This window comes from Chiloscyllium punctatum, chromosome 15 (genome assembly GCF_047496795.1).
Source record: "Chiloscyllium punctatum isolate Juve2018m chromosome 15, sChiPun1.3, whole genome shotgun sequence".
NCBI classification, from domain to species: domain Eukaryota; kingdom Metazoa; phylum Chordata; class Chondrichthyes; order Orectolobiformes; family Hemiscylliidae; genus Chiloscyllium; species Chiloscyllium punctatum.
The window spans coordinates 103,554,470-103,574,110 of NC_092753.1; the positions used below are offsets into that span (position 1 = coordinate 103,554,470).

Genomic DNA, 19,641 nt, shown 5'->3' on the forward strand with positions numbered 1-19,641 from the left:
GAGAGTCCAGAGAAGAGTGGAGAATTTGTGGTAGGAGCACTGGACAAACTCTCAGCTCTGTGAATACAATTTGTCCTTGCAAATGATATAGCTAATTCACCAGTGGCGTGCTGCCTACTCTAGTTGAAAAGCCAGTGGAGATGCAGACAACTGAAGACATGGAGAATGTTTATCCAGGAATTTTCCCTGATTGTGTGATCACAAGATCACAGAGGCACAAGTTGAAGCAGGAGAGATCAAGAGGCACAGATAAGGAAGTTGACATAGCTTTATCCGAGACGTTGTTTGATCAGATAAGTGGGACAGAGCAGGAGCAACTAGGCAACACCAGGTTATAATCCAACAGGTTTATTTGGAAGCACTAGCTTTCAGAGCGCTGCCCTTCATCCACAACCACCTGATGAAGGAGCAGTGCTCCGAAAGCTAGTGCTTCCAAATAAACCTGTTGGATTATGACCTGGTGTTGTGATTCTTAACTTTGTACACCCCAGTCTAACACCAGCATCTCCAAATTATAAAATCATGAGTGCATGGATAGGTTAAATAGACAGGGACTTTTCCCTGGGGTAGGGGAGTCCAAAACTGGAGGGATAGGTTTAAGATGAGAGGGGAAAGACATAAAAAAAGACCTAAGGGGAAACTTTTTCACACAGAAGGTGGTGTGTGTATGGAATGAGCTACCAGAGGAAGTGGTAGAGGCTGGTACAATTACAACATTTAAAAGGCATCTAAATGAAAAGGAAGGGCTTGGAGGGATATGGGCCAAGTGTTGGCAAATGGGACGAGATTAACTTAGGATACCTGGTCGGCATGGACGAGTTGGACCGAAAGGTCTGTTTCCGTGCTGTATGTCTCTATGATTCTATGATCCATATGCCATGGACATTTCAATTAAAAGTAATAGAAACCTATTTTGTTAGACAGTGGTGAAAAATGGACTATCAATATTCAATTTTCATTATTTGACTTTAATACCTAAGACTTCTGAAGAAGTTGCTTCACAAGGAGTACTGTTCACTGAAAACGTCTGCTGTGGACATCTGAGAAGTCTATACAATTCTCCACTTTACTTAACGGGACAACAGTAAAATCACCATCATCCCAGAGGACGGGCTCTCTCTTTACAGACAGCCAGAGAGAGAGAGCGAGATAGACACACAGAGATGGCAGGTGGGGATTTACCCTGAGGGAGACCATGCCTCAGGTAGGGGTGAGGTTGAGAAGACGGGACCTTCATGGTAACTTCAGTGATGTGGGAATTGAACCCATTCTGTGGCTTATGCCCGAAACGTCAATTCTCCTGCTGCGCTTTTCCAGCAAGACATTTTCAGCCCCGTTCTGTTAATATCATTCTGCATCACTAATCAGCTGTCAGCCAATTAAGCTAACCAGCTCACACACAACATGTGAAACCAGTTTGAAATTAGCACTAAAACGAGAAGCAAAGCACAAGAAATTTGCATCACTGTTTCAACAGCTCAAACTAAATTAACCTGCAGCTGCCTAAACCTTGCTGTTTGTACCAGATGTGGCACATCTTCACATCTTCTTTGTAAACTCATTTCCTGTCTTCTCTGTGTGCATTTGATGTCATATTTTATTTTCAGCCTATAAAACTCTCCTTTACTCAAGGAAACCTTGGAATTGATTAGATTAGATTCCCTACAGTACGGAAACAAGCCCTTCGGCCCAACTAGTCCACACCAACCTTCCGAAGAGCAACCCACCCAGACCCATTCCCCTTAACTCATGCACCTAACTCTATGGGTAATTTTAGCATGGCCAATTCCCCTGACCTGCACATCTTTGGACTGTGGGAGGAAACCAGAGCACCCGGAGGAAACCCACACAGACACAGGGAGAACATGCAAACTCTACACAGACAGTCGCCCCAAGGCTGGAATCGAACCCAGTTCCCTGGCGTTGTGAGGCAGCAGTGCTAACCACTGAGCCACCCGGCTCTTCTTCATTTCTGATCTAGTTTACAGAGGTTAATTGATATGGGATAGTTTTGTGTTAAACAAAGAAAAACCTTCTAAAACACTGTTGCTTCTGATCAAGAGGGAGCCGTGACACCCCTCCCATAATTAGTTTGGGTAATCTCTACTCATAAACTAACTCTTGGAAACCTGAAACATTTTGATGAATTGATCAGTGTTCCTTCCTACACCAAAGTTCTAAACTATGGTGTCCGTACCTATACACAGTACTCCAGGTGTGATCTAACCAGATCTTACACAACTGCAGTCAAACACCCTCCATTTCATTTTCTTGACCTCTTTTCCATTCACCTTTTGAATGAATTTTGTACCTGACCACTCACTGTATTACAGAGGAGGAGGCCATTCAGCCCCTCTAGCCTGCTCTGCTATTCAAAAATATCATGGCTGGCCGATCTGTTTTTATTACAGCAATCTGTATACATTGTCCTTAAGCCTCTTTTAAATTCCACTGTTCTTCACATTTCAGAACTTTAAAAAAAATTCAACTATCTTTTTATGATCCAAAATGCATAACCTCCACTGTTTATATATACTAAAATCCTGTAGTAGTTTTGTCTAAATAAAGCTTAGGATATCTGCTTGGCATGGATGGGTTGGACCAAAGGGTCTATTTCCATGCTTTACATCTCTATGACTCTATCAATGTGTCTTTGTCAATTTGAGCACCTATGTCCATTGTCAATGGTGCTATCAAAATTTGAATTGTGAGCAAACCCAAGTAAACGGCCATTACCAGTTTTTAACTTTGTACACCTCAGTTCCATACCAGCGTCTCCAAATCAATGCTAATAGTGATATTGATTCTCCTCTCAAGTTTCTCTTTGTATTCTCTCTTCCATTTTTGTTTTCCTTTTCACCTCTCCTCTCCTCTGGATCTGGACTACACTCTCCTGGATCTGGACTACACTCTCCTGGATCTGGACCACACTCTCCTGGAGGGCAGCACGGTGGCTCAGTGATTAGCACTGCTGCCTCACAGCACCAGGGTCCTGGGTTCAATTCCCGACTATCTGTGTGGAGTTTGTACATTCTCCCAGTGTCTGCGTGGGTTTCCTCCCACAGTCCAAAGATGTGCAGGTCAGGTGAATTGGCCATGCTAAATTGCCCACAGTGTTAGGTGCATAGTCAGGGGGAAATGGGTCTGGGTGGGTTTCTCTTCAGAGGGTCAGTGTGGACTTGTTGGACCGAAGGGCCTGTTTCCACACTGTAAAGAATCTAGTGTAATCTAATCTGGACTGGACCACACTCTCCTGGATCTGGATTATTTCTGTGATTTCCACTCTTTCAGTCTTATAGTACCTTACGTCTCTTTTAACATCATTGGCTGTGGTATTTGCTAAGTAAGTTCTTGCTCTTTAGGGATATGGAATAGGTCTTGTCTTCTTTGAATTTTCATTGTTTACTTATAGTTTTAGTAGTTTTGTCAACTTTGTTGTTGTCAGTTTTTGCCTCATATTGTTAAAGTTTGTCTTGATAGTAATAGGATTGAATATCAACTCATAAAAATACTATGTGGAGGGTAGCAGAGACACCATGATTCAATTAGCTCACTCCCAGGGGCAGGTTGACCATGTTAATATTGCAATCAGGCAGAAGGCCTCAGTTTGAAAATAAAATCAAAGCCTGCTGGTAAAACGTAGCAGGTTCTCTGCGGAGCTTCTTACTGTATTACTCACACCCACAGAGTTGTCATCAGGCTGATGACCTTTGGTTTTTGCAATTGTGACCATTCATGGATACCAATCGGCTACTTGCTGCCAACTAATTCTCATTCTGCTTCACACCCTGGTGCTGGGCCTTCTGAACAAACAGCTTCCTACTCCCACCACCTCCCAAACTACTTGAACAAAGCAGCAGTGTAAACAATCATATACAATGCATTTCAGTCACTTGTTTTTAGAAATGCAGCAACTCTTTCCACAATTTCTCGTTTTTTTCCTGGTTAAGTCGACAATCAAAAATAAAGGAAATAAAATAAAGATCTTTACATTCTGAACAACTTCAAATGGTCTCTGTACCAAAAGTTCAGTTCCTTTCGAACCAGTGTCTGATGAGGTCAGACCTGTCCTTCCTACTTCAGATTTTATGTTGATCTGTCCATCCTTATGCTGGTTAGCATGTGGACGTATGATAATACTGACCCTAATAACACTCTTTAATTTTAGTTCCTAATCTCTGAATATTCCTCTGCAGCACCTCCTGCTTTTCTCCTCCCTATGTCATTTGCTACACACGGGCAACATTGAGTTGGCTGCTTCTCATTGACCAGGCTGTGTAAGTGACAGAACTGTGTCTCAGCTACTTACCATAGTGATTACTTTCATGAGCTCCGTTGACTCTGCCATTGGGAAGGATCTGCAGATGGAATCCAATTCCGATGCTGCAGTACAGGAATTGCTGTTTGGTCGCTCTGTTACTCAGTAGAGTCTCATCATTGCGTCTCCAACCCAACAAGGGAGGTAGCAGTGTTGGACCACGTTCTGGAAAATGAAGAGCAAGTGAAGAACCTTACACTGTCTCGAGGCAGTGAATTTACAGTTTTACCTTCAAGTGTTAAAACAGAAGAAGACATGATAAATGCCAGGGATAAAATTTAGTTAAATGACCAGGAAGATTACACACACAATTTCTCACAGAGGGGTATTACCTTTCATTATTAGTCATCTACACAAAACGTTAGCCCCAGCTAAATTGTTTGATCAAATTCAGTGCATCACACTTTAGGAAGCTCATAAGGATTTGGAAGCAGTTACAGAATTGACAAAATTATCTGCAGGAGCCAAAGTGTGGTCATGAGAAGGTGTAAATAACAACGCTAACTTAAATTCTGAAACATCTTTTAAATATATGAAGCGTAAGGACTTATTGAGGGAATGTAATTCAGCTATTTGGTCCGACCAAGAAGGTATCATCGATACCTGTATAACCTGGAGAAAATGAGGTTGTTCATTCAATGAACCAAAGACTAAAAGATTTCTTCAAGGGTCATATGAGATTTTAGTCAAGTCAATAAAGAGAAGCTGAATTAAAGGGAAATGAGAACATGAGAAAAACCATTTTGAATATGGAGTTGTTCAGATCTGGAAGGCACTGCCTGATTTGCTGGTGGAGATAACATCCTTCAATGGAGAATCAGACAAATACATTTTGGTGAAACAGAGAAACAGCGGGAGAATAGGACAAACAAGATTGCTCTTCAAAACGTAAATGCAGACTTGATGATCAGATGGCCCACCTGTTCTATTAATCCCCTTGGCTGGATCAAAATCCATCTGCCATTATTCTGCACCTTCCATCAGCCTGTCTGAGATCCTGGAAACTATAACTGTTCCATTCAGTCCAATGTGTTGCTAAGCTGCAGACTGTGGACCCTGTACATTGTGTCTGACTGACTATGGATCCTGTGCTGTGTGTGTTCGACTATGGTCTGTGCGCTGCGTCTTACTGTGGATCCTGGGCTGTGTAAGGATGACATCTGCGTGAGTATTATTTATTTAAAATTCTGCGAGTGAGGCACTGACGGGGAGCTAGTCTGACTCTATCCTCTTTGCAATGGGTGTGTAGATTCAGCCTGAGCAGAGACAGATGAGTTAGTTCATACCTTGCCACTTGAACTTGTACTTCAGGGGGGTGTTTCTCCAGGTCCCACTCCGCACTGAACCTCCCCGATTTTGGGATCTTGCTTCTGAAGACATCTCCTGGACATTCAGAAACATTAACAATGCAATCAGGCAGTTGAAGAATTTCTGGTATGTACTTACACTCACTCCCCTTGACATTACCCTAACAACTCTTGGGCCAGCAGCTGAACTTAGCTCTTGAACCACAATCTTCCAAATGTGTCAGGGAATAAACCGTGCTAAATTAAATATCTATCAACTGTAACAATCACTGACTGAAAATTGCAACGGCCAAACTATGAAGAGATATTTTTGTTGTAGTTTTTGTCTCTGAGTTAATGGCAGAGATATTTATAGGGTATGTGAAATCAGTGATGTGTTTTACACTCTGATAAACAGCCTGTCCTTTAATTAATGTAAACACACTTGGTGCAGGGTCATTCATCACAGGATGCTGAGAACTCTCCATCAATTAGAACAGAAACATTCGCCAAAGTGATGCTCACTGACTCAGACAGACAGGAGATGCGGCCTCCACTGTGTCCCTGTTCAGGAGTTTGGAAATCCCATTTCGGGAGTAAACAAGAATCGTCAATACTGCCGAGTGGCCTTAACTGATTACTGTGTGTGCTCATGGTTAATGTGTTTGACACAGGGACACAAGGCTGAGTGACACTCAGGCCAGTCAGGCTTTGCTCAGATACTGAAGCTGCTGACTCTCTCTGGGATACACAGAATCATAGAACCCCTATAGTGTGGAAACAGGCCCAACAAGTCCACATTGAACCTCCGAAGACTAACCCACCCAGACCCAGTCCCCTATATTTACTCCTGACTAATGCACCTAACCTATACATCTCTGAGCATACTATGGGCAATTTAGCACGGCCAGTTCACCTAACCTGCACATCTTTGGACTGTGGGAGGAAACCGGAGCACCCGGAGGAAACCAACACAGACACAGGGAGAATGTGCAAAGTCCCCACAACAGATGCCCGAGGCTGGAATCGAACCCGGGACCCTTAGCGCTGTGAGGCAGCAGTGCTAACGACTAAGCCACTGTGCCGCCCAGTTCTTGAAGGTGCTCTCTCTGGGATAGAATTCCTGAAGGGGCTGATTCTCACTGGGATACAGAGAATCATAGAACCCCTATAAGTGTGGAAACAGGCCCTTCGGCCCAACTAGTCCACATCGAACCTCTGAAGACTAACCCACCCAGACCCATTCCCTTATATTTACCCCTGACAAATGCACCTAACCTGCACATCCTGAACACACTATGAGCAATTTAGCATAGCCAGTTCACCTAACCTGCACATCTTTGGACTGTGGGAGGAAACCAACATAGACATGGGGAGAATGTGCAAAATCCACACAGGTAGTCGCACGAGGCTGGAATTGAACCCAGGTCCCTGGTGACGTGAGCCGGCAGTGCTAACCACTGAGCCACTGTACCACCCAGATTCTGAAGGTGCTGACTCTCTCTGGGATACAGATCCTGAAGGTGCTGACTCTCTCTGGGATACAGTTCCTGAAGGGGCTGACTCTCACTGGGATATAGATCCTGAAGATGCTGACTCTCACTGGGATACAGATCCTGAAAGTGCTGAATCTCTCTGGGATACAGATCCTGAAGGTGCTGACTCTCTCTGGGATACAGTTCCTGGGAATGCCTGGGAACTGCAGACTCGTGAGCCTTACATACACCATGGGTAAATTGTTAGAGGGTATTCTGAGAGACAGGGTATACAGGCATTTGCAAACACAAGGATTCATTTGGGATAGTCTGCATGGGTTTGTGTGTGGGAAATCATGTCTCTCAAATTGGAGTTTTTTGAAGGGGTGACCAAGAAAGTAGGTGAGGGCTGTGCCATAGACATTGTCTACATGGATTTCAGCACAGCCTTTGACAAGGTACTGCATGGTAGCTTGTTAAGTAAGGTTAAATCTCATGGGATCCAGGGGGAGCTAACCAATTGGAATCAAAATTGACTTGACAGAAAAAGACAGAGGGTGGTGGTAGAGGGTTGTTTTTATAGACTGGGGGCCTGTGACCAACAGTGTGTCACAGGGATCAGTGCTGGGTCTGCTGTTATTCATCATTAGTTTAATGAATTTAGGTTAGAATTTGGGACGTATGGTTATTGAGTTTGCGGATGACAGGAAGATCAGTGATAGAGTAGACAGTGAAGAAGGTTATTTGGGAATGCAGCAAGATCTTGGTCAAATAGGCCTCTGACCTGAAGAATGGCAGATAGAGTTTAATTTAGATAAATGCAAGGTGCTGCATTTTGGTAAGCCAAACCAGGGCAGGATGGTAGGATCAATGGTCAGGCCCTGGGGATATTATAGAACAAAGAGATCTCGGGGTACAGGTTCATAGGTCCTTGAAAATGTAATCATGGGTGGACAGGGTGGTGAAGAAGACTTTCAACATGCAGCGTTTGTTGGTCAGAACGTCGAGTATAGGAAATGGGACACCTTGTTGCGGCTGTACAAGATGTTGAAGAGCCGACATTTGGAATACTGCGTGCAGTTCTGGTCACCCTACTATAGTACAGATTTTATTAAACTAGAAAGAGTGCAGGAACAATTAACGAGGATGCTACCTGGACTAGAAGGTTTGAGTTATAAGGAGGTTGGATAGGCTGGGACTTTTTTTCCCCTGGAGTGTAGTAGACTGAGGGGATGACATTATAGAGGTCAATAAAATCATGAGAGGTATTGATAAGGTAGATAGTTAACAGCTTATCCCCACGGTAGGGGAATCTTAAAGTAGAGGGGAGAGGTTTAAGGTGAGAGGGGAGGTACACAAAAGGGGCATTTTCTTCACACAGAGGGTAGTGAGCGTCTGGAACAGGCTGCCAGAGGTAGTGGTGGAAGTGAATACAATTTTATCAGGTACATGGATGAGATAGGGACGGAGGGATATGGATCAAACACAGGCAAATGGGATTATTTTACTTGTGAAAACTGGGTGGCATGGGCATGATGGGCTGAAGGGTCTGTTTTCAGGTTGTAGACCTCTATGACTCCTGAAGGTACTGACTCTCACTAGGATTAAGTTCCTGAAGATGCTGACTGCCACTGAATGACAGTGATCGAAGGTGATAAAAAGAAAAATATGGCAGGACTTAAAATAATTCTGGATCAGAGGAGCAAATAACCTTTCAATACAGCACAATAGACACTGGTGTGTGAGAACATGGACGTGACATGTGAATACCTTTACAAGGATTTCATATTTGTGCCAGTGAAGAGTCACATTGGTATCTTGTTAAAACAGAAAATACTCAGGCTGGTCAGACAATATGTCTGTAGAGAAATTTAGGCTGTAACCTTTTCATCAAGAAAAATAAAAGTGAAAACTAACATCTAAAATGTTAGAATGAATACAGAAATAGCTGGAGAAATTCAGATGGTTTGGCAGCATCTGTGGAGAGAGAAAAACAGCTTATGGGGATAGGTTGTTGGCTATCTACCTTATCAATGCCCTCATGATTGTATGGACCTCTACAGGGTCACCCCTCAATCTTCTACACTCCAGGGAAAAAAGTCCCAGGCTATCCAACCTCTCCTTATAACTCATGTTAGACTGTGTCTGCCTGAACAAGTTTGACTGGACCCACTGTGTTTCCTGCTATGATTTTACATTTTCATTGGTGTTCTTTCGATGTTCACATTGCTGCCTTTTTGATATATTCATTACTGAGACTTTGGTCCAGGTTGCCATGTTAAAGGTTTCAAATAGTCCAAACCATTGAGTTGTAGCAAACAGTGAGTAATTGATTTCTGAAGGATATGGCTGCATTGTAAAACAGGCAGACTTGTGGTAAATTAAATTTGAGACAAAAAGGTGATATGACAAGTTTTAGGAAGAACAAGGAGCTGCAATTTTAAAGGGAGTCTCTAAAACAAACACAGAGAATGCTTGAGAAACTCTGCAGGTCAGCAGCATTTGTTGAGAGAATAATCTTTAACATTTCAAATCTAGTCTGACTTCTCTACAGAATAGATGGACAACTGAACGAGGAACAACAACACATTTTTCACTTGAGCACTTATGCCCTCTAGGACTCAACACTGAATTCATAACTTCAGAGTCTGACCACACACCTGTCCTTTATTTTACTTACAATCCCCCCATGTCCACTCCATCCTTCACATGGATGTAGAGTCTTAGAGTCATAGAGATGTACAGCACGGAAACAGACCCTTCGGTCCAACTCGTCCATTCTGACCAGATATCCTAGTCCTATTTGCCAACACTTGGCCCGTATCCCTCTAAACCCTTCTTATTCATCTCCCCATCCAAATGCCTTTTAAATGCTGTAATTGTACCAGCCTCCACTGCTTCCTCTGACAACTCATTCCATACACACACCACCCTCTGTGTGAAAAAGTTGCCCCTTAGGTCCCTTTTAAATATTTCCCCTCTCACCCTTAACCTATGCCCTCTAGTTCTGGACTCCCCCACCCCAGGAAAAAGACTTTGTCTATTTACCCTACCCATGCCCCTCATGATTTTATAAACCTCTATAAGGTCACCCCTCAGCCTCTGACGCTCCAGGGAAAACAGCCCCAGCCTGTTCAGCCTCTCCCTGTAGCTCAAATCCTCCAACCCTGGCAATATCTTTGTAAATTGTTTCTGAACCCTTTCAATTTCACAACATTCTTTCTATTGAGGAAGACCAGAATTGCACGCAATATTCCAACAGTGGCCTAACCAATGTCCTGTACAGCCACAACATGACCTCCCAACTCCTGTACTCAATGCTCTGAACAATAAAAGAAAGCATAACAAACGGTTTATTTGATTTGTTTACATTGCTCAGAGCTAAGAGGATGCATTTTCTTAATTTACACTCATTTGACACGAATTAACAACCCCCTTCTCTTTTTTGCACTGAGCCTCCACATTATCCATTCCTTTTGACCCTCCTCTAACTCTTTCAGAAGGATGAAATCCACCATTTTCCATCCCCTTTTAGGTCAGTATAAGACTCATACTAAACTCAAAGCATTAAATCTGTTTCTCTCTCCATGGAGTCACTGTCTGCCCACCCCACTGAGTTTCTCCAGCAATTTCTGTGTTTGCTTCAGACTCGCGATATCTGTAGTATTTTTCTTTCATTATAAGAGACCCTGGTGGTGCATGGTCACAAATTGCTGAAAATGATAGAACAAATCCAGAAAGGTATAAATTGTGCATAAATATAATGCTCAATAGAAGCACATGGTCTGAACATCAGGAACTTATAAAAATTGACTTTTATGAATCATTGGCTAAGTTCAGCTGGGTGTTGTGTAAGATTCTGGGCCCCGCATATTAGGAAGATCATTAAGGTCTTTGAGAGGGTGCAGACCAGAAATTGTATTGAACTCATTATATAATTACAAGAGCAGGTCAGAGGCTAGGGAAAAAAACTGAAAGCACTGCGGATCCTATAAATAAAAAACAAAAACAGAAATTGCTGGAAAAGTTCAGCACGTCTGACAGCATCTGTGGACAGAAACCAGAGTTAACGTTTCAGGTCGGTGACCCTTCCTCTGAACTGATGGTAGCTAGGAAAATGTTAGTTTATTTGTGGAAGATAGAGTGGCAGGAGGGGGTAAGGAATAAATAATAGGTAGGCATAGAGCCTAGAGTGAGCGAAGAATAGTTGGACAGGCAAAAGACAACAATCTGGCTAAGATGGTGAATAGCTATTAATGAGGACTGTAACAGCACAGGCTAGGAATACCGCAGTGAGTAACTCACCTCCTGATTATCCAAAGCCTGTCCACCATCTACAAGGCACATGACAGGAATGTGATGGACTACTCCCCACTTGCAGCTCCAACAATACATAGAACATAGAACATTACAGCGCAGTACAGGCCCTTCGGCCCTCAATGTTGCGCCGACCTGTCATACCAATCTGAAGCCCATCTAACCTACACTATTCCATATACGTCCATATGCTTGTACAATGAGGACTTAAATGTACTTAAAGTTGGCGAATCTACTATTGTTGCAGGCAAAGCATTCCATACCCTTACTACTCTGAGTAAAAATACTCACGAAGCTTGACACCATCCAAGACAAAGCAACCCTCTTGATTGGTACCACATTCACAAACATTCACTCTACAGTGTGTACTATCTACAAGATATACTTCAGAAATACACCAAAGACCCTCAGACATCACTCTCCAAACCCATCGTCACTTCAATCTAAAAGGACAAGGGCAGCAGATTTATGGGAATACTACCACCATTAAGTTCCTCTCCAAGTCACTCACCATCCTGACTTAGAAATGTGTTGCTGTTCCTTCACGGTCACTGGGTCAAAATCCTGGAATTCCCTCCCTAACGGCATTGTGGGTCAACCCATAGCACAGGGACTGCAATGGAAACGAATATAAAACATGAGATTTACCAAAATACTGCATGAGATGAAGAAGGTCAGCGGGGTGTAAAGCTTGCTGAAGCTGGCACTGTTCTCCTTGTAGTTGAGAATGATTCAATGTGATTTATTCCCTCCATACAGGCAACATCCTAATAAATCTCCTCTGAACCCTTTCCAAAGCTTCCTTTAATGCGGTGACCAGAACTGTACGCAATACTCCAAGTGCGGCTGCACCAGAGTTTTGTACAGCTGCAGCATGACCACATGGCTCCGAAACTCAATCCCTCTATCAATAAAAGCTAACACATTGTAAGCCTTCTTAACTACCCTATCAACCTGGGTGGCAACTTTCAAGGATATATGTACGTGGACACCAAGATCTCTCTGTTCATCTACACTACTAAGAATCTTACCATTAGCCCAGTACTCTGCATTCCTGTTACTCCTTCCAAAGTGAATCACCTCACACTTTTCCACATTAAACTCTATTTGCCACCTCTCAGCTCAGCTCTGCAGATTATCTATGTCTCTCTGTAACCTGCAAAATCCTTTGGCACTGTCTACAACTCTACTGACTTTAGTGTCACCCGCAAATTTACTAACCCATCCTTCTATGCCCTCATCTAGGTCATTTATAAAAATGACAAACAGCAGTGGACCCAAAAAAGATCCTTGCGGTATAACACTAGTAACTGAACTCCAGGACTAACATTTTCCATCAGCCACCACTCTGTCTTCTTTCAGCTAGCCAATTCCTGATCCAAACCGCTAAATCACCCTCAATCCCATGCCTCCATAGTTTGTGCAATAGCCTACCGTGGGGAACCTTATCAAACACCTTACTGAAATCCATATACACCACATCAACCGCTTTACCCTCATCCACCTGTTTGGTCACCTTCTCAAAGAACTCAATAAGGTCTGTGAGGCACAACCTACCCTTCATAAAACCGTGTTGACTATCCCTAATCAACCTTTTCCTATCTCTTATAATCCTTTCCTACACTTTACCCACAACTGAAGTAAGACTCACTGATCTATAATTACCAGGGTTGCCTCTACTCCCCTTCTTGAACAAGGGGACAACATTTGCTGTCCTCCAGTCCTCTGGCATTATTCCTGTAGACAATGACGACATAAAGATCAAAGCTAAAGACTCCGCAATCTCCTCCCTGGTTTTCCTGAGAATCTTAGGATAAATCCCATCCGGCCCAGGGGACTTATCTATTTTCACACTTGCCAGAATTGCTAACACCTCCTCCTTGTGAATCTCAATCCCACCTAGTCTAGTAGCCTGTATCTCAGTATTCTCCTCAACAACATTGTCCTTTTCATGTGGATACTGACGAAAAATATTCAATTAGCACTTCTCCCATTTCCTCTGACTCCATTCACAACTTCCTACCAGTCTTAATTGACCCTAATCTTACTCCAGTCATTCTTTTATTCCTGATATACCTATAAAAAGCCTTAGTGTTTTCCTTGATCCTATCCACCAATGACTTCTCATGTCCCCTTCTGACTCTTCTTTGTGCTCTCTAGGTCTTTCCTGGCCACCTTATAACTCTCGAGCACCCTAAACGAGCCCACATCTCATCCTAACATAAGCTTTCTTCTTCCTCTTGACAAGAGCTTCAACTTCTTTAGTAAACCATGGCTCTGTCACTCAACAACTTCCTCCCTGCCTGACAGGTACATACTTATCAAGGACACACAGTAGCTGTTCCTTGAATAAGCTCCCAAGTTTCAATTGTGCACAAGTAGTTGGTTTTAAAAATAGAATTGTTGTGAAAGTGCTGTCTGAATGCACAAAAAAAACTTGAAAAGGAGTAATTTACAAGATTATTAGGATTGTGTCTAATTAGAAAGTTCTTTATAAAGGCACAGTGGGTCAATTTGTCTCTTTGTGTGATCAGAGGCCTTGATGACATCCCTGCTTTTCTATCTTTTTACTGAAAAGAACGATAACTGCTTGCTTCTTCTTCATCAGTCATTCCCTGAAGACCTTATCCTGGTTACTCTTATCTGAAACTTTCTTAATGCATTTGCAATTTTGATGGGGAATATACAAAACTAAACTCTATACTTTCAAAGTGAATGCCTCACATGTGACCAGTGGAATGACTTGTCCTAATGTGTGTTAGAACATAGAACATAGAAGAATACAGCGCAGTACAGGCCCTTTGGCCCTCGATGTTGCGCTGATCCAAGCCCACCTAACTTACACTAACCCACTATCCTCCATATACCTATCCAATGCCCGCTTAAATACCCATAAAGAGGGAGAGTCCGCCACTGCTACTGGCAGGGCATTCCATGAACTTACGACTCGCTGAGTGAAGAACCTACCCCTAACATCAGTCCTATATCTACTCCCCCTTAATTTAAAGCTATGCCCCCTTGTAATAGCTGACTCCATACGTGGAAAAAGGTTCTCATGGTCAACCCTATCTAACCCCCTAATCATCTTGTACACCTCTATCAAGTCACCCCTAAACCTTCTTTTCTCCAATGAAAACAACCCCAAGTGCCTCAGCCTTTCCTCATATGATCTTCCTACCATACCAGGCAACATCCTGGTAAACTTCCTCTGCACCCGTTCCAGTGCCTCCACATCCTTCCTATAGTATGGCGACCAAAACTGCACACAATATTCCAGATGTGGCCGCACCAGAGTCTTATACAACTGCAGCATGACCTCAGGACTCCGGAACTCAATTCCTCTACCAATAAAAGCCAGTACGCCATATGCCTTCTTCACTGCACTATTTACCTGGGTGGCAACTTTCAGAGATCTGTGTACATGGACACCAAGATCCCTCTGCTCTTCCACACTACCAAGTATCCGACCATTAGCCCAGTACCCCATCTTTTTGTTACTCTTACCAAAGTGAATCACCTCACACTTAGCTACATTGAACTCCATTTGCCACCTTTCTGCCCAGCTCTGCAGCTTCTCTATATCCCGCTGTAACCTGACACATCCTTCCTCACTGTCTACAACTCCTCCGACTTTCGTATCATCCGCAAACTTGCTCACCCAACCTTCTAACCCTTCCTTCAGGTCATTTATAAAAATGACAAACAGCAATGGTCCCAAAACAGATCCTTGCGGAACACCGCTAGTGATGGCACTCCAAGATGAACCTTTGCCATCAACTACTACCCTCTGTTTTCTTCCAGCCAGCCAATTCCTAATCCAAACCTCCAACTCACCCTCAATGCCATATCTCTGTATTTTCTGCAGTAGCCTACCGTGGGGGACCTTATCAAACGCCTTACTAAAATCCATATATACCACATCTACCGCTTTCCCCTCATCTACCTCCTTAGTCACCTTCTCAAAGAATTCAATAAGGTTTGTGAGGCACGACCTGCCCTTCACAAAACCATGCTGACTATCCTTGATCACATTATTCCTATCCAGATGTTCATAAATCCTATCCCTTACAACTCTCTCTAAGACTTTGCCCACAACAGAAGTGAGACTCACTGGCCTATAGTTACTAGGATTATCCCTACTCCCCTTCTTGAACAAGGGAACCACGTTTGCTAGCCTCCAATCCTCTGGCACTACTCCTGTAGACAAAGAGGACACAAAAATCAAGGCCAATGGCTCTGTAATCTCCTCCCTTGCTTCCCAGAGAATCCGAGGATAAATGCCATCAGGCCCAGGGGACTTATCTATTTTCACCCTTGCCAGAATTTCCAACACCTCTTCTCTACATATCTCAAAGCCATCCATTCTACTTATTCGTGCCTCAGTATTCATATCGACAACAATGTCCTGTTCCTGAGTGAATACTGACGAAAAGTATTCATTCAGTGCCTCCCCAATCTCTTCAGCCTCCACACGCAACTTCCCATTACTATCCTTGATTGGACCTATTCCTACCCTAGTCATTCTTTTATTCCTAACATACCTATAGAAAGCCTTAGGGTTTTCCCTAATCCTACCAACTAAGGACCTTTCATGTCCCCTCCTTGCTGCTCTTAGCTCTCTCTTCAGGTCCTTCCGGGCTACCTTATAACTCTCAATCGCCCCTATTGAACCTTCACGCCTCATCTTTACAAAGGCCGCCCTCTTCCACTTAACAAGGGATTCCAATTCCTTATTAAACCACGGCTCCCTCACACGACCCTTTCCTCCCTGCCTGATAGGTACGTACTTATCAAGGACACTCAATAGTTGCTCCTTGAACAAGTTCCACATATCAATTACGCTCTTGCCTTGGAATCTACTTTTCCAATCCACACATCCTAAGTCATGCCTCACCGCATCATAATTTCCCTGCCCCCAGCTATAACTCTTGCCCTGTAGTACACACTTATCCCTCTCCATCACTAGAGTAAAAATCACCGAATTGTGGTCACTGTCCCCAAAGTGCTCACCTACCTCTAGTTCTAATACCTGGCCTGGTTCGTTACCCAGAACCAAATCCAGTATGGCCTCACCTCTTGTTGGCTTATCTACATATTGTGTCAGGAAACTCTCCTGCACACATTGTACAAACACTGACCCATCTAAAGAACTTGAGCTATAGCTTTCCCAATCAATATCAGGAAAGTTAAAGTCCCCCATAACAACCACCCTATTACTGTCACTCTTCTCCTGAATCATCTTCGCAATCCTTTCTTCAACGATTCTAGGACTATTAGGAGGCCTGTAAAAGACTCCTAACAGGGTGACCTCACCTCTCCTATTCCTAACCTCAACCCAAACTACCTCAGATGGCAAATCTTCGTCCATCTTCCTTTCCACCGCTGTAATACTATCTTTGACAAGCAAAGCCACACCCCCCCTCTTTTACCCCCACCTCTGACCCTACTAAAACATTTAAACCCTGGAACCTGCAACAGCCAATCCTGTCCCTGATCTAGCCATGTCTCCGTAATAGCCACAACATCGAAGTCCCAGGTACCAACCCACGCTGCAAGTTCACCTACCTTATTTCGTATACTTCTGGCATTGAAGTACACACACTTCAAGCCACTTTCCTGTTTACAGGCACCCTCCTTTAAGATTGATGCCATATTCCTAACCTCCCTACACTCCAGGTCCTGCACCCTAAAGCTACAGTCTGGGTTCCCATGCCCCTGCAGAGTTAGTTTAAACCCCCCCCAAGAGCACTAGCAAACCTCCCCCCAAGGATACTGGTGCCCCTCAGGTTCAGGTGCAGACCATCCTGTTTATAGAGGTCCCACCTTCCCCAGAAAGAACCCCAGTTATCCAAGTACCGAAATCCCTCCCTCCTGCACCATCCCTGTAGCCACGCATTTAACTGTTCTCTCTCCCTATTCCTCGACTCTCTATCACGTGGCACGGGTAACAAACCAGAGACAACAACTCTGTTCGTTCTAACTCTGAGCTTCTAACCTAGGTCCCTAAAAGCCTGTCTAACATCCTCAGCCCTCCTCCTACCTATGTCATTGGTGCCAATATGGACCACGACTTCAGGCTGCTCCCCCTCCCCCTTAAGGACCCGGAAAACACGATCAGAGACATCATGTATCCTTGCACCTGGGAGGCAACATACCAAACGTGAGTCTCTCTCGTTCCCACAAAACCGCCTATCTGTGCCCCGAACTATCGAGTCCCCAATTATTATTGCTCTGCTCTTCTCCACCCTTCCCTTCGGAGTAGCGGGGACAGACCCCGTGCCAGAGGCCTGAGCCCCGTCACTTACCCCTGGTAAGTCGTCCCCCCCACAAGTATCCAAAACGGTATACTTGTTCTTGAGGGGAACGGCCGCAGGGGGTCCCTGCACTGGCTGCTTCCTCCCAGTCCCCCTCACTGTCACCCATCTATCTGCCATCTTTGGAGTTACTACTTCCCTACAGCTCCGATCTATGACCCCCTCTGCCTCCCGAATGATCCGAAGTTCATCCAACTCCAGCTCCAGTTCCCTAACACGGTCTTGGAGGAGCTGGAGATGGGTGCACTTCTTGCAAGTGTAATCAGCAGGGACGTCCATGGCATCCCTCACCTCATACATGTTGCAGGAGGAACATTGCACTGCCTTCACTGCCAGGTGTTGTCAGCTTTCTCTCTCTTGCTGACCATCTAGATTACCTTCCACTAATGGAGATTCTTTAATATTATCAACAGGCAGTAGACATGATCTGGATGCAGTGTAAACAAAGTCATCTCAAACTGGAATCAGATATAGACTGGACCCAGTGTAAGCAGAGTAAAAGTGAGGACTGCAGATGTTGGAGATCAGAGTCAAGATTAGAGTGGGGTGCTGGAAAAGCACAGCAGGTCAGGCAGCATCAGAGGAACAGGAAAATCAACGTTTTGGGCAAAAGCACTTCATCAAGAATGAGACAGGGAGCCACCGGGGTGGAGAGATAAATGGGAGGAGGGTGGGGCTGGGGGGGGAGGTAGCCAAGAGTGCAATAGGTGGATGGAGATGAATGAAAAAAAATCTGCCTGTACTACATGCAAAATAAAAACATTTCTCTGTATGTACGTACAAGTGGCAATAATTAATCACATCAAATATGTTATAGTTCCCACAATGCTACAAGGGAGGGAATTCCAGGATTTTGACCCAGTTACACTGAAGGAACAGCAATATATTTCCAAGTCAGGATGGTGAATGGCTTGGAGGGAACTTGCAGGATGTACTGTTCCATGTATCTGCTCCCTTGTCCTTCCAGTGGTCACGAAGTGGTTGTGTGTTTGGTAAGTGCTAAGGAGCTTTGGTGAGTTTCTTCAGAGCAGCATGCATCATGAGGTCAGAAGTGGGGATCTTCACACACAAGTGGGGATCCTCAGATACTGAAGCAGGCCATATTCAAATACAACAAGATCTGAACAAAATCCAGGCTTGGGCTGATCAGCGGAAAATAACATGCACACCACACAATGGCAATCCCCAAGAAAAGACAATCTAACTACTGCCTCTTGACATTCAATGGTGGTATTATCACTGAATCCCTCACTATCCACATCCTGGAGGTTAGCATTGAGCAGAAACTCAACTGGACTTGCCACAATAAACACAGTGGGAGAGTGAGGACTGCGGATGCTGGATATCAGAGCTTAAAAATGTGTTGCTGGAAAAGTGCAGCAGGTCAGGCAGCATCAAAGGAGCAGGAGAATCGACGATTCGGGCATAAGCCCTTCTTCAGGAATGTATGTAAACATGTATCTATCTCAGATTTAAAATTAACAATTGACTCGGCTTGCACTGCTATTGTTGGAAAAGAGCTCTAAACCTCTTTCAGATATGCCCCCCTTGAAGGAGTTCTATTCCTCTCTCCAACAGACCAGTCTTTTCTTAGCTCCAATCAGTTCCTCAAAAAGGATTACTGAACCTGAAATGTTGACTCTGCTTTCTCTCCACAAATGCTGCCAGACCTGTCGAGTTTCTCCTGCTATTTCTGGTTTTGTTCAAAATCTCTGCCACCTTTTTATTCCTAAGATGTCTCCTAAAAGATTTGCCTTAACTCTCAGACTATGTCCTTAGTTCTAGAGGCCCAATAGTGAACATGATTTATCTTTATTTCCTTGTCAATTTTTTTATAAGTGTGGAAGCAGGCCATTCAGCCCATCAAGTCCACACCAACCCTCTGAAGGGCATCCCACCCAGACCCAAACCCCCCTTATCCCTGTAACCCT

General features: G+C 44.0%; 1 protein-coding gene across 2 annotated transcripts in view; it reads right to left on the reverse strand.

The window, feature by feature from the left end:
- The window catches only part of fgf9 (fibroblast growth factor 9), a 43,217-nt gene that overhangs the window by 3,286 nt on the left and 20,290 nt on the right, over window positions 1-19,641 (reverse strand). Inside the window, exons 2-4 of one of the 2 annotated variants that reach the window (XM_072585847.1) lie at window positions 11,908-12,009; window positions 5,605-5,701; window positions 4,310-4,483 (exon numbers count right to left, since the gene is read on the reverse strand). In XM_072585847.1, coding sequence (XP_072441948.1) covers window positions 4,310-4,483; window positions 5,605-5,701; window positions 11,908-11,910 — 274 coding nt within the window. In that variant the 5' untranslated portion in view covers window positions 11,911-12,009. The remainder of the gene's footprint in view (window positions 1-4,309; window positions 4,484-5,604; window positions 5,702-11,907; window positions 12,010-19,641) is intronic. The other variant, XM_072585848.1, reaches the window with a different exon arrangement.